The sequence below is a fragment of the Coregonus lavaretus genome (genome assembly GCF_964263955.1).
Source record: "Coregonus lavaretus genome assembly, contig: HAP1_SCAFFOLD_1111, whole genome shotgun sequence".
NCBI lineage: Eukaryota > Metazoa > Chordata > Actinopteri > Salmoniformes > Salmonidae > Coregonus > Coregonus lavaretus.
The window spans coordinates 104946-118408 of NW_028159357.1; the positions used below are offsets into that span (position 1 = coordinate 104946).

At 39.5% G+C, this 13463-nt stretch overlaps 1 protein-coding gene across 1 annotated transcript in view; it reads right to left on the bottom strand.

Moving 5' to 3' along the window:
- The window catches only part of LOC311122961 (butyrophilin subfamily 2 member A1-like), a gene marked incomplete at its 3' end in the record, with an annotated part of 37244 nt that overhangs the window by 6719 nt on the left and 17062 nt on the right, over nt 1-13463 (bottom strand). Inside the window, exon 7 of the mRNA XM_084197255.1 lies at nt 254-274. Coding sequence (XP_084053381.1) covers nt 254-274 — 21 coding nt within the window. The remainder of the gene's footprint in view (nt 1-253; nt 275-13463) is intronic.

Here is a 13463-nt window from a genome sequence, read left to right on the forward strand (position 1 = left end):
ATTTACTTTGTTTACAAACATTGAGATAAAACAAGGTTATATGTTGGGTTCTGATGGGGTACAACAGTTAAACTAAGCTCTTTAATCATTTATAAGTTATATTCTTCAAGAATCAATGGGTACATTTATTCCTTTATAAGTCAAAAAATGAATGTAGCAACTACCGATTGCCCTTTTGTGCTCAACAACAAAAAATAAACATGAAATGATTTACGTAAATCTAGCAAAGTGATGATCTGAAGACACTACTTACCATTCTCCTTCCTGAGGTCATCTGTAAACATGTAGAGTAGATGGAAGACAGTGAGAACATCATTAACATGAACACTAGAAGATGTAATCTCTCTCTGGGACTCCTTGTCTCATATCACTTCTCTAATGTCACACTATGGGACAAATCTAAATTGAGTTCCACACACCTAAATGAGTCTAGCGTACCTCTGTAGGTGAGACATCCTTTTTCCAATAAAGATCTCCCACACTATCACCACCTCTTAATTTCATTCAATAAATGTGACTGGTATCAGAGACTACCTAGAACATCAACATTAATGTGACTGGTCCATCAGTGATCCAGGTGTATCAGAGACTACCTCTCTCTAGTCTAGTGGTCCTCTACAGTCTCAACACATCCTGTTCTAGAACATCAACATTAATGTGTGTTCACTAGAAGTTACATACAGTGGGGAGAACAAGTATTTGATACACTGCCGATTTTGCAGGTTTTCCTACTTACAAAGCATGTAGAGATCTGTAATTTTTATCATAGGTACACTTCAACTGTGAGAGACGGAATCTAAAACAAAAATCCAGAAAATCACATTGTATGATTTTTAAGCAATTAATTTGCATTTTATTGCATGACATAAATATTTGATCACCTACCAACCTGTAAGAATTCCGGCTCTCACAGACCTGTTAGTTTTTCTTTAAGAAGCCCTTCTGTTCTCCACTCATTACCTGTATTAACTGCACCTGTTTGAACTCGTTACCTGTATAAAAGACACCTGTCCACACACTCAATCAAACAGACTCCAACCTCTCCACAATGGCCAAGACTAGAGAGCTGTGTAAGGACATCAGGGATAAAATTGTAGACCTGCACAAGGCTGGGATGGGCTACAGGACAATAGGCAAGCAGCTTGGTGAGACGGCAACAACTGTTGGCGCAATTATTAGAAAATGGAAGAAGTTCAAGATGATGGTCAATCAACCTCGGTCTGGGGCTCCATGCAAGATCTCACCTCGTGGGGCATCAATGATCATGAGGAAGGTGAGGGATCAGCCCAGAACTACACGGCAGGCCCTGGTCAATGACCTGAAGAGAGCTGGGACCACAGTCTCAAAGAAAACCATTAGTAACACACTACGCCGTCATGGATTAAAATCCTGCAGCGCACGCAAGGTCCCCCTGCTCAAGCCAGCGCATGTCCAGGCCCATCTGAAGTTTTCCAATGACCATCTGGATGATCCAGAGGAGGAATGGGAGAAGGTCATGTGGTCTGATGAGACAAAAATAGAGCTTTTTGTTCTAAACTCCACTCGCCTTGTTTGGAGGAAGAAGAAGGATGAGTACAACCCCAAGAACACCATCCCATCCGTGAAGTATGGAGGTGGAAACATCATTCTTTGGGGATGCTTTTCTGCAAAGGGGACAGGACGACTGCACCGTATTGAGGGGAGGATGGATGGGGCCATGTATCGCGAGATCTTGGCCAACAACCTCCTTCCCTCAGTAAGAGCATTGAAGATGGGTCGTGGCTGGGTCTTCCAGCATGACAACGACCCAAAACACACAGCCAGGGCAACTAAGGAGTGGCTCCGTAAGAAGCATCTCAAGGTCCTGGAGTGGCCTAGCCAGTCTCCAGACCTGAACCCAATAGAAAATCTTTGGAGGGAGCTGAAAGTCCGTATTGCCCAGCGACAGCCCCGAAACCTGTAGGATCTGAAGAAGGTCTGTATAGAGGAGTGGGCCAAAATTCCTACTGCAGTGTGTGCAAACCTGGTCAAGACCTACAGGAAACGTATGATCTCTGTAATTACAAACAAAGGTTTCTGTACCAAATATTAAGTTCTGCTTTTCTGATGTATCAAATACTTATGTCATGCAATAAAATGCAAATTAATTACTTAAAAATCATACAAGGTGATTTTCTGGATTTTTGTTTTAGATTCCGTCTCTCACAGTTAAAGTGTACCTATGATAAAAATTACAGACCTCTACATGCTTTGTAAGTAGGAAAACCTGCTAAATCGGCAGTGTATCAAATACTTGTTCTCCCCACTGTATATAGAAGATAATATCCAGTGTTCCTCTGTGAGACAACTTCTCCAATAAAGATCTTCCACCCTACCACCTCTTAAGTTAATTAAATAAATGTGACTGGTCCATTAGTGATCCAGGTGTATAAGAAACGACCTACTGGGCACACTACGTCATTTCAGCGTAGATCATTGGGTAATATTTTGTTGAGACGTTAATCAATGCGTTTACAACCTATATTCACCCACTCAAAAAGACAGCCAAAAGTTAGTTGAATTTCCAATGTGTTTCAACCATCTAAAAGCACAACCAAATTCCAGTGGAAAAACAATGTTGGATTTTTGGTTTTGTTGTCACCCAAATGTCTATCAGTGCGGTTTCAACAAATTTAAAGCACAGCAAAGTTCAAATGGGAATACAATGCCAGATATGTTGTTTATTTTATACAACAGATTAATGTGAATATCCCTGTGCTTCATCTAATAGCGGAACCAAATGACCTGGATTGCAGTTGAGATTACATTAAAACTACATGGTGCAAGTGATCAATGCCGTTCGAGGTTCTGACAGATTATAACAGCAATTGTGAAGATCTCCACAGACCTGCAATGACCTATACATGTTATCTTCAACATGCACGCTTTATATGATTACATAAGAAGAAATATATCAACATTTAGAGGAGATGTATCTACTGCTTGGATAGTTCCATTTGAGCCACTGGCTTAATCCCATTCTTTAACTTTTATTTTTGGGCGAGTTGGAGACATGAATCCAACATCTAATTTGTTAACAAGTTAATAGGCTATTTATTGTATTTCAAAAGTGATATTGAATTGTGTTTTGTTGGCAACGCAACCAGAAATCAACATTTGAAGGATAATTATCTCCTGCTTGGATAGTTCCATCTGTGCCACTGATTTAGTCTGGCCGTAATTCCAGTTTGTATACAAATTAATAATATGTTGGATTCACGTCTCCATCTCAACCAGAAATCTAAGGTATAGAATAGGATTAAATCAAATCAAACATTAAATACACTTTAACTTAGATTTTTGGTTGAGATGGAGACGTGAATCCAACAACAAACTGGAATTAAAGCCAGAATAAGTCAGTGGTACAGATGGAACTATCCAAGCAGAAGATACAGCTCCTTCAAATGTTGATATTTGGTTCAGTTGACAACCAAACACAACGGGTGTTGTGCATTCGTAAATTCATCAGTTATTCTGCGCTCTGGCATACTCAGACTGAATTTACGAACGCACCCGAAATGGTTACTTGCATAGTGGAGTCTTTTGTTAAGACATGTAGCTAGCTAGCTAGGTAAAGAATGAACCTAGCTAGGTAAACAACGTGTAAGATCATCCACGTCATGTAACGTTAGCTAGCGAGCCAGCCAGCTAACGTTAGCTATTTAAACAATGAACCATAGTGCCAACTCATGTTGTTACTAACCTGCATGAATCTGCTGGTAGCTAACCAACCAGGTTCAATGTTAGCTAGCTAACATTAGGCTCTAACTAGCAAAGTAAATGGCTCTGAGATACGAATAATGACATCATACACGTAAAGTTAGCTAGAGAGCCAGCCAGCTAACGTTAGCTAGTGTAGTGTATTAAGATTATGACTTTGATAAGGTTTTAAGTGGAACCTGAGAGGATGTTTATTTAGAAGAAAGGGAGCCGTTTTTAGGGTGACGCCCCATAGAAGACAGGGGATTGGACAGTAGAGGGAGCCACCCATATTTTGGGGAATATTATAAGTACTGGATGGAGACAAAGAAGAGCAGAGCGGACATTGTAATTTGGAAAACACTGCTCTCCGGGTGATCATGACATCTGTAAACTTATGCTGAAATCTTGTGATATGAATAAAACTTATGATCAAATTTCAGTATAAGCGGACTCCTTTGTTTAACAGCAATGATTAGCAACATTGACTCAACACTACAAAATGGCGTCACGAACGGAATCGGTCTGCGTCTCTCCTGTGTTCCATTCATGGGCGCCGAGCTGACTCTCGTTCCAAAGTCATGGCCAAATAAGGGTGAGTTTCCTCACCACTTTGGGCATTTGTTAGTTCGGAGGCTATTTGAGTGTGCGCTGGAGAGATGTACCGTGTAAAGTACTTGTGTGTGCTGGTGTGGCTGTTATTGCTGTGGACTAGGGGTCTGTCATAACTATTCTAAATTTGTTTGCACTGGTAAACGGTGCAAATAGGGGGGAGTTTCTATAGAGATATTTTGCTTGAATAGGAATTCAAGAACAATCGATTGAAGGGAATAAGGCCAAGGTATACGTATACAAATTAGGACATTGCGAATCTGGAAAGACCTCTAAACAAGGCGATCTCTAGGATGGGCCGGAAATCCTGTAACATGTTAGATGGAATGGGTGAGTCCTGGGGACTGGAGACTGTGGTATATACATTCTATTGCAAGTTACTGCTCATCTTATAGCTGACGAGGTATATGTTTGATGTGACCGCTCATAGAATATCCATAACTCGTGGCAGCATAAAGTTAGGGACAAAGGAACAGGAATTTTGGCGCAATGTAGGTTACATTGCTACAGGCTACATGCCACATGTTACATACATGCTACATGCTACATGCTAACATGTGACCTTGGAGGGCCATTGAGATGGAATAAAGCCTCTTAAATTATGTTTGTGTGTGTAGAATTTAAGTTCTATGCTTTGTGAGCTCTGTTAAATGTTATTGTTTGGCTATGAGGAGAAAACGGAGATACAGCGGGACTGTTAACTTTCTGTTTGGCTTGGAGAGAGAGCTGCTTGAGGGCTCCGTCCACGCTAAAATCGTATTGGTGAATGAACTGCGCATGCGTGTGATTTTATGACTTTAGAGTTACGTAGGGAGAATATGCCACTGCCTACACTGGGTGCTGGGAGACGCAGACTCAGAAGCAGACAGAGAGAGATTTGAACACTAATGGAATGTTCTAGTTGTTACATAGTCTGTTGCTTAATGATGAAGCTATTTTTTGAGATCTATTGAATTGATAAATGAGAGAGATATGTTGACGGATTAAAAAATAAAATAAAAATAATTAAATAAATAAAATAAAAAATGTTATTGAGCTATCTATAATTATTCCTGAGTTAATTCTTAGAGCGAATGTGACTGGAGGAATATTGAATGGTTGAAATAACTCAGTGACTGCATAAACTGCTAAATTCTTGTCTGTTTCTTTGTTCTTTTGTCAAATGAGAGACGATAAGAGGAACGAGAGGAGAGAGAGAAAGAGAGGAAGTGCTGACGTGTACATCATGTGACAGGGTGTGACGCGACAAGAGGCTGCTGCGACAGGATCAAGTCAAAAGAGAATCAGGCTAGTGCTGTTCTGTTTACAAAGCCTTCCCCTACAGGATATTTGATGTTATGACAATTTGACAAAGACTTGGCAAAAGACTGATCAATTGAAGTAATTGCTTATTGGAGTTTTTGTGCATGAGTGGGTTTGATTAGAGTTGTGTGGGGAATCGAGTACTGACATTATTCTGTAAAATTAAGATAATTGGGTGCTTATTAAATAATGGGGTTTATGAGTACTGTAGTGTTGCTGGATTAAAGGTATTTTCTTTTTGGATTGCTCTGAAGTTGTCTACTTTCCTGTACTTTTCCTGATTGAAGGTGGTAAGATAGCCACTAATTGATAAATTAGTAAAATAGGAAATATAAATAAAAAAATATTTTTGAATATTCATATTTTTATTGATTAATTTTTATTATTTAGAGGAAGAAAAAAAAAATCATTTTTTTAGTTTATATTAAAAATTAAAGGGAGGACACTATAAGCTATATATTCTAAAGTAATAAAAATAATTCACAATAAAGGAATATAAAAGAGTTGTTACAATGGGGAAAAAGGATATCAGGACTATGAAGGTAATTACACCTGTTGATATAGTACAAAATAGTCATCCTTTAGTTAATGGTATTGCTAGGTTATCCGGCAAATGGAACAAACGTTGGCCTGACATTGAACAACCATGGCCAGTGGAAGGGACTCTTAACCCTGACGTCATCAACATCATGAAAGTGCTTCTGTCAATTTACAAGGCAGATCAAAAGAAGAAAAAGAAAAAAGGGAACAACGTAAAGAAAAGAGACAAAGAGAGCTGGGTGTTCTTAAGCTGTTTGAAGATGAAGGACAAAAACTGATGAAAGATACCAACGATAAGAGAAACAAAGGTATAGAGAAAATGCTAAAGGAAGAGAAGGCGACAGAAAAACTAATGGCAGAAGTCAGTATACCTTTCTCACATACGGATTTAGCAAAAAGACCCCCACCTTATGAGAAAGAAGTAGAGCTTAAGGACGTCTATCCTCAGCTTCCGGTGATCATCCAGGAGGGTGATTATTGCATCAGAGATGAAGATGAACGAATAATAGAGAGAGGACAAGCAGAAACGACCATAAAAATGAATCCAAAACTCCAGAAGTAAGAAAAAAACGAGATGTCTGGAAACTAAGAGAAGAATGAGGTTCGGAAAGATGAGGACAAATATGAAGACTTGGAGATTAAAGGTGCTTCATATTCAAGAGGATTTTATCCAACAATGACTAGCACAGAAGAAATAGAAAGAGATATAGACCGATGCGTATCATGCCTGGATAAAGCGAATGATTTAGGAGAAGTAAAAGAACTGGAGGAACAACTCAAGAAGCTGAAGATACAGAAGAAGAAACTGCTGAGAAAAGAATCCCAAGAATTTGAGGAAAATATACATTGAGGCCAAGGAAAAAGGCCACTAGTAAGAAGATGATGGAAGATGATATTTCGAGGACAGAACTTAGAATATAACCTTTTGAAGAATACTGATATGTCAACAACAAGAAAGAGCAGGACCAAGAAACTCTCAGAAAACTCAATCAAATACAACTGGTGGAGAATAAGAAGGAGAAGAGAAGCTTTGGTTATGAAGAATCAGGGTGAACCAAATCAACAATCACTGCTACAGCTTCAACTGAACAAGGTCAAATGCAATTGTACCAGCCACAACAAGTGGTACAAGTTGTTTCATATCCATAGATAGTTTCTGGAGAGAAAGAATTTCAGAGGAAGATACAGGAGCAAGTGAAGATCATCTGGAGGACAGGTGAACCCTTAAAGGAGCAAGAATTCTAGAGTGCCTAGAAGATCCGAAGGGGGGTGTCAGCTGGTAGCACCAATTAGGAAGGAAAAATATCTAACAATTGAAGTGAAAACAAAGGACTATGAGAAGTGATAGTGGAAAAGCTTTTATCTGTGTTGAGCCTGATGAGGTTACACATCTCACTATGTAAAATTAACTAATTAGGATAGGGATTCGAGGGAGTAAAACAGCTGATTACTCTTAAGGAACCAATTTGAGATCTGCTATGAAAAGAAAATTACATTACATTTTAGTCATTTAGCAGACGCTCTTATCCAGAGCGACTTACAGTTAGTGATTACATATTTTTTTTATACTGGCCCACCGTGGGAATCGAACCCACAACCCTGGCGTTGCAAACACCATGCTCTATCAACTGAGCTACATCCCTGCCGGCCATTCCTTCCCCTACACGACGCTGGGCCAATTGTGCGCCGCCCATGAGTCTCCCGGTCGCGGCCGGCTGCGACAGAGCCTGGATTCGAACCAGGATCTCTAATGGCACAGTTAGCACTGCGATGCAGTGCCTTAGACCACTGCGCCACTCAGGATTACAATACCCATACTGGTATCAGAACATATACATATTGCATTGTTGGGAAGAGATGCATTGTGTAAGTTGAACTGTACAATAAGATGTACACCAGACGGCTGTCTGGTAGAAGTGCCAAAGGAAAAGGTTTACAAATTGTTGATGATGACAGAGATGGATTCGTCTTCAGTATTCTGGATTGGAAATCTCAGTGAAGATTTTTTTGAAGCAGGCTAAGATATGGGAGAGATTTATTGTTGCAAATATGCCAGATGCGAGGCTTCCGGAATATCCATTTCATTGTACGCTCAAGTATTTCAAGAATGCTGCCCAACCAGACTCAGAGGAATGGTTGAGTCATCAACCTAAGAATGTTCAACTTAGCTCAAGTTGCATTATTTTAGGACCACAAGGAGCAGCTATGAAGATAAACACAGATGATTATCTGAATAAAGAATTTGAGATTGAGAAGAGTGTGCCACATGTGACCTTGTTGGTTTCGGAAGACTATGACCAGAAGCAAATAGGAGAAATGATGACAGAAGCAGAGAAAGCTGTTTTCGTACCGATGAAAGAGAATTTGGCGATTTGGAGGAGTGAAGATTTTTAGGAGCCAGACCTCCTTGGAAGAATCAGTATCCATTGAAAGATTAAGCAATCCAAGGGATTGAACCAGAAATTGAAGGACTTTCAAAAGCAGGTGTTTTGAAGACAATAGAAAAATCGTTAGAGTAGGAATCAATTGTTGTTTTGGGAGAAACCATGAGGGGTTGATAGTAAGATCATAAAGGAGTAGGGTTTTTGGGAACCATATTTGTTTGAACAGATTGACTATATGATAGGAAGGTGCACAATCTGTCTGAAAAATAATGTTTACAGAGGGTGATTGTTATTCTTGGTTACATTCCTACACCAAGAGATTTCAAACTTGGCTAAAAGATGCTCAGTCGTTTGCCAAGTCTGTGTGTAAAGAAGTCATAAGCAGGTGGGGATTACCCGATCACATATTCTAAAATTTGGTGGGAGAGGAATTTGTGAATGAATCAGTGAAATGGTTTTTGAAAAAGTTAGGAGAAAAAGTCAGATTAAAAAGTTAAGAAAACTAGGGTTGAAGGAACTCTAGGACAGTAAGCTAAGTTTCAATGTTAGTAGGAAGAGAGAGAGAACAGTGGTGAAGGGAAATTTAGAGTTTAGTGGGAAGGTAGATATGGCAGGAGTTTAGATCTGTTAGGAGCAGTTGCATTAAGAAAGTATGCGTTGCTGAATGATGAGAGAAGAATGAAAATGTAGGGTGATTGCGGTATCTATATTTACAATTCCCAGCAGGAAGATCAAGGTGATTATAAGTGTATTTTTTATAATCAACAGTTTGAAAGGGAGGGATTAGAGTTAGGACTGAGAGTTGATGTAGTGACACTAGTGGTGATAGATGGAAATACAAGTCAAGAGTTCAAAGCTTTAGGGAGAATGGATGAAGTAACAACAATGACATCAACACTTCAGCATATTATAACGACAGTGAGAAGCAATTTAACTCTTTCAACATTGATAGTTATTAAAGCCATAAATATATTGCAGTTGATTACAAGGGAGCAGATAGCTCCAGCACCAATTTTAGAGGAATTTCATAGTCTGGGAAGCCTATCATTGGAGGATAAGTCTAAGAGAGAAGTGGGGATTTTTCCATGGTATGGTGTAAAATTTGGGAGGGGGGGATGCCTGGAGACAACACTCAGATGCCGTTGTTGACTGTTCCTGATCTGGATGAAGATGGACAAGTGGGACTGGAAGGAGTATTGATGGATAAATATCCTTTTTGATTATTTGATCATTTTTCAAATGTTTTTCAATATTAGTGTGATTTTAGTATTTTGTTATGAATCAAAGGGGGGAAATAGGATAATGTGATTCATATATCATTTCTATATCATTTTATATTCTTAGTTGATATTGATGTTTTAATTTGAAAGTGTTGTTTTGCAAAAGATACTGTTTGGTCTTTTCTTTTCTTCCAGAAGCATATGGGGGAATATGTAGAGATTCAAATGCTCAACCAAGGACAATATGAAAGGAGAATATGAAGGGACTGGAGGAGATGGAACAAGGAAGGTGTGGAAATGTTCCAATTCCATCATCGAAGACGCATTGGAAGTCGAGACTGCGGAGGACATGAAGTGTAGTGGACTACATTCCAGTGTCTGCAATGAAATATAGACATATTTGCATGTGTAATACATAATTTGTGTCATATTCTTAGGTATTAATTTTTGTAGAATGATATTTGATGTTATTGGATACATGTGGGGATCTTAGATGTTTTTGTTTATTTCGTGAATGCTTAGGGACATGGAGTCTAGGCAGGGATAGAGATAATCCACCGTAGGGTCCGATGGGTCGACCAGCCTGGGAGTGGACATTTTTTGGATAGTATTTTGTTTGCTGGGGCTTTCATGTGTATTTAATTGCATCATAGTTTCAAATGCATTGATAAAGATTTATGAATTGATCTGGAGTACCTAGGTGGTTGCCTGGGGCAGAGGGGCCGTGAGAGAATTTTACTGTCTTGATTGATGGATGGATATTTGGAAAGAAGGCTGCCAGACAGGTTTTTCGCTCTCACACTCCATAAAGATTTGTTCATATTTCATAGTAATGTTTTCACACTTCATAAAGATTTGTTCATATTTCATAGAAAGGTATTTACACTCCAGAGAAAAGTGTTTTGGGTTTATTGTTAAAGATACTCAATAAGAGAAATTGTTACTTGTCATAATCCTATTCTTTTTGTTTTCGAGACTTTTAGTTAGTCTCGAAGGGGGGCAATACAGTGGGGAAAAAAGTATTTAGTCAGCCACCAATTGTGCAAGTTCTCCCACTTAAAAAGATGAGAGATGCCTGTAATTTTCATCATAGGTACACGTTAACTATGACAGACAAATTGAGGAAAAAAAATCCAGAAAATCACATTGTAGGATTTTTAATGAATTTATTTGCAAATTATGGTGGAAAATAAGTATTTGGTCACCTACAAACAAGCAAGATTTCTGGCTCTCACAGACCTGTAACTTCTTCTTTAAGAGGCTCCTCTGTCCTCCCCTCGTTTCCTGTATTAATGGCACCTGTTTGAACTTGTTATCAGTATAAAATACACCTGTCCACAACCTCAAACAGTCACACTCCAAACTCAACTATGGCCAAGACCAAAGAGCTGTCAAAGGACACCAGAAACAAAATTGTAGACCTGCACCAGGCTGGGAAGACTGAATCTGCAATAGGTAAGCAGCTTGGTTTGAAGAAATCAACTGTGGGAGCAATTATTAGGAAATGGAAGACATACAACACCACTGATAATCTCCCTCGATCTGGGGCTCCACGCAAGATCTCACCCCGTGGGGTCAAAATGATCACAAGAACGGTGAGCAAAAATCCCAGAACCACACGGGGGGACCTAGTGAATGACCTGCAGAGAGCTGGGACCAAAGTAACAAAGCCTACCATCAGTAACACACTACGCCGCCAGGGACTCAAATCCTGCTGTGTCCCCCTGCTTAAGCCAGTACATGTCCATGCCCGTCTGAAGTTTGCTAGAGTGCATTTGGATGATCCAGAAGAGGATTGGGAGAATGTCATATGGTCAGATGAATCCAAAATATAACTTTTTGGTAAAAACTCAACTCATCGTGTTTGGAGTACAAAGAATGCTGAGTTGCATCCAAAGAACACCATACCTACTGTGAAGCAGGGGGGTGGAAACATCATGCTTAGGGGCTGTTTTTCTGCAAAGGGACCAGGACGACTGATCCGTGTAAAGGAAAGAATTAATGGGGCCATGTATCGTGAGATTTTGAGTGAAAACCTCCTTCCATCAGCAAGGGCATTGAAGATGAAACGTGGCTTGGTCTTTCAGCATGACAATGATCCCAAACACACCGCCCGGGCAACGAAGGAGTGGCTTTGTAAGAAGCATTTCAAGGTCCTGGAGTGGCCTAGCCAGTCTCCAGATCTCAACACCATAGAAAATCTTTGGAGGGAGTTGAAAATCCGTGTTGCCCAGCGACAGCCCCAAAACATCACTGCTCTAGAGGAGATCTGCATGGAGGAATGGGCCAAAATACCAGCAACAGTGTGTGAAAACCTTGTGAAGACTTACAGAAAACGTTTGATCTGTGTCATTGCCAACAAAGGGTATATAACAAAGTATTGAGAAACTTTTTTGTTATTGACCAAATACTTATTTTCCACCATAATTTGCAAATAAATTCATTAAAAATCCTACAATGTGATTTTCTGGAATTTCTTTTCTCATTTTGTCTGTCATAGTTGACGTGTACCTATGATGAAAATTACAGGCCTCTCTCATCTTTTTAAGTGGGAGAACTTGCACAATTGGTGGCTGACTAAATACTTTTTTTCCCCACTGTATGTAGTGTATTAAGATTATGACTTTGATAAGGTTTTAAGTGGAACCTGAGAGGATGTTTATTTAGAAGAAAGGGAGCCGTTTTTAGGGTGACGCCCCATAGAAGACAGGGGATTGGACAGTAGAGGGAGCCACCCATATTTTGGGGAATATTATAAGTACTGGATGGAGACAAAGAAGAGCAGAGCGGACATTGTAATTTGGAAAACACTGCTCTCCGGGTGATCATGACATCTGTAAACTTATGCTGAAATCTTGTGATATGAATAAAACTTATGATCAAAGTTCAGTATAAGCGGACTCCTTTGTTTAACAGCAATGATTAGCAACATTGACTCGACACTACACTAGTTAAACAATGAACCGTAGTGCCAACTCATGACGTTACTACCCTTGCATGAATCTGCTGGTAGTGGTAGCTAACCAACCAGGTTCAATGTTAGCTAGCTAACATTAGGCTCTAACTAGCCAAGCAAACGGCTCTGAGATACGAATAATAACATCATACACGTAATGTTAGCTAGCGAGCCAGCCAGCTAACATTAGCTAGTTAGCTAACAGTACACATTAACTTGAAACCACGTTCTGTCAAAATTAGAAACTGTAGCTAGCTAGACTATCTTACCCGTATACATCATCATGCATGATGGACGTGTCTCCCTGTTACGGATGCCATGGTTACCCTTAGTTTGAAGATGTAATCCGGAGACTGAGGTTTTCTCCATCTCTTTAGTTATCATACTCTAATTCCACTGATTTTAAAACTCGATCCTCCAGAAAGTGGAGAGCAACACTTATGCAGCTCCACTACACAATAACATGTTTTTAAAGCCACGTTAGACAGGAATACCTACACTATACTGACTAGCTCAAATAGACAGAAACCTTCTCCAGACCAACCCGAACTCCTCTCTCGGCATGTCCAGCCCACTCATTATCTGTGGCTTAACCAACTAGGCTCGTAATTTAAATGTTGTATTCGTATTTACAGATGGCATACAAGTTTGTTATTAAGGCACATGAAAGTTCACATGTTCGAGAAGGCATTTCTGCCAAAAAACGCATTTTGATACAAAATAAAAGTTTAT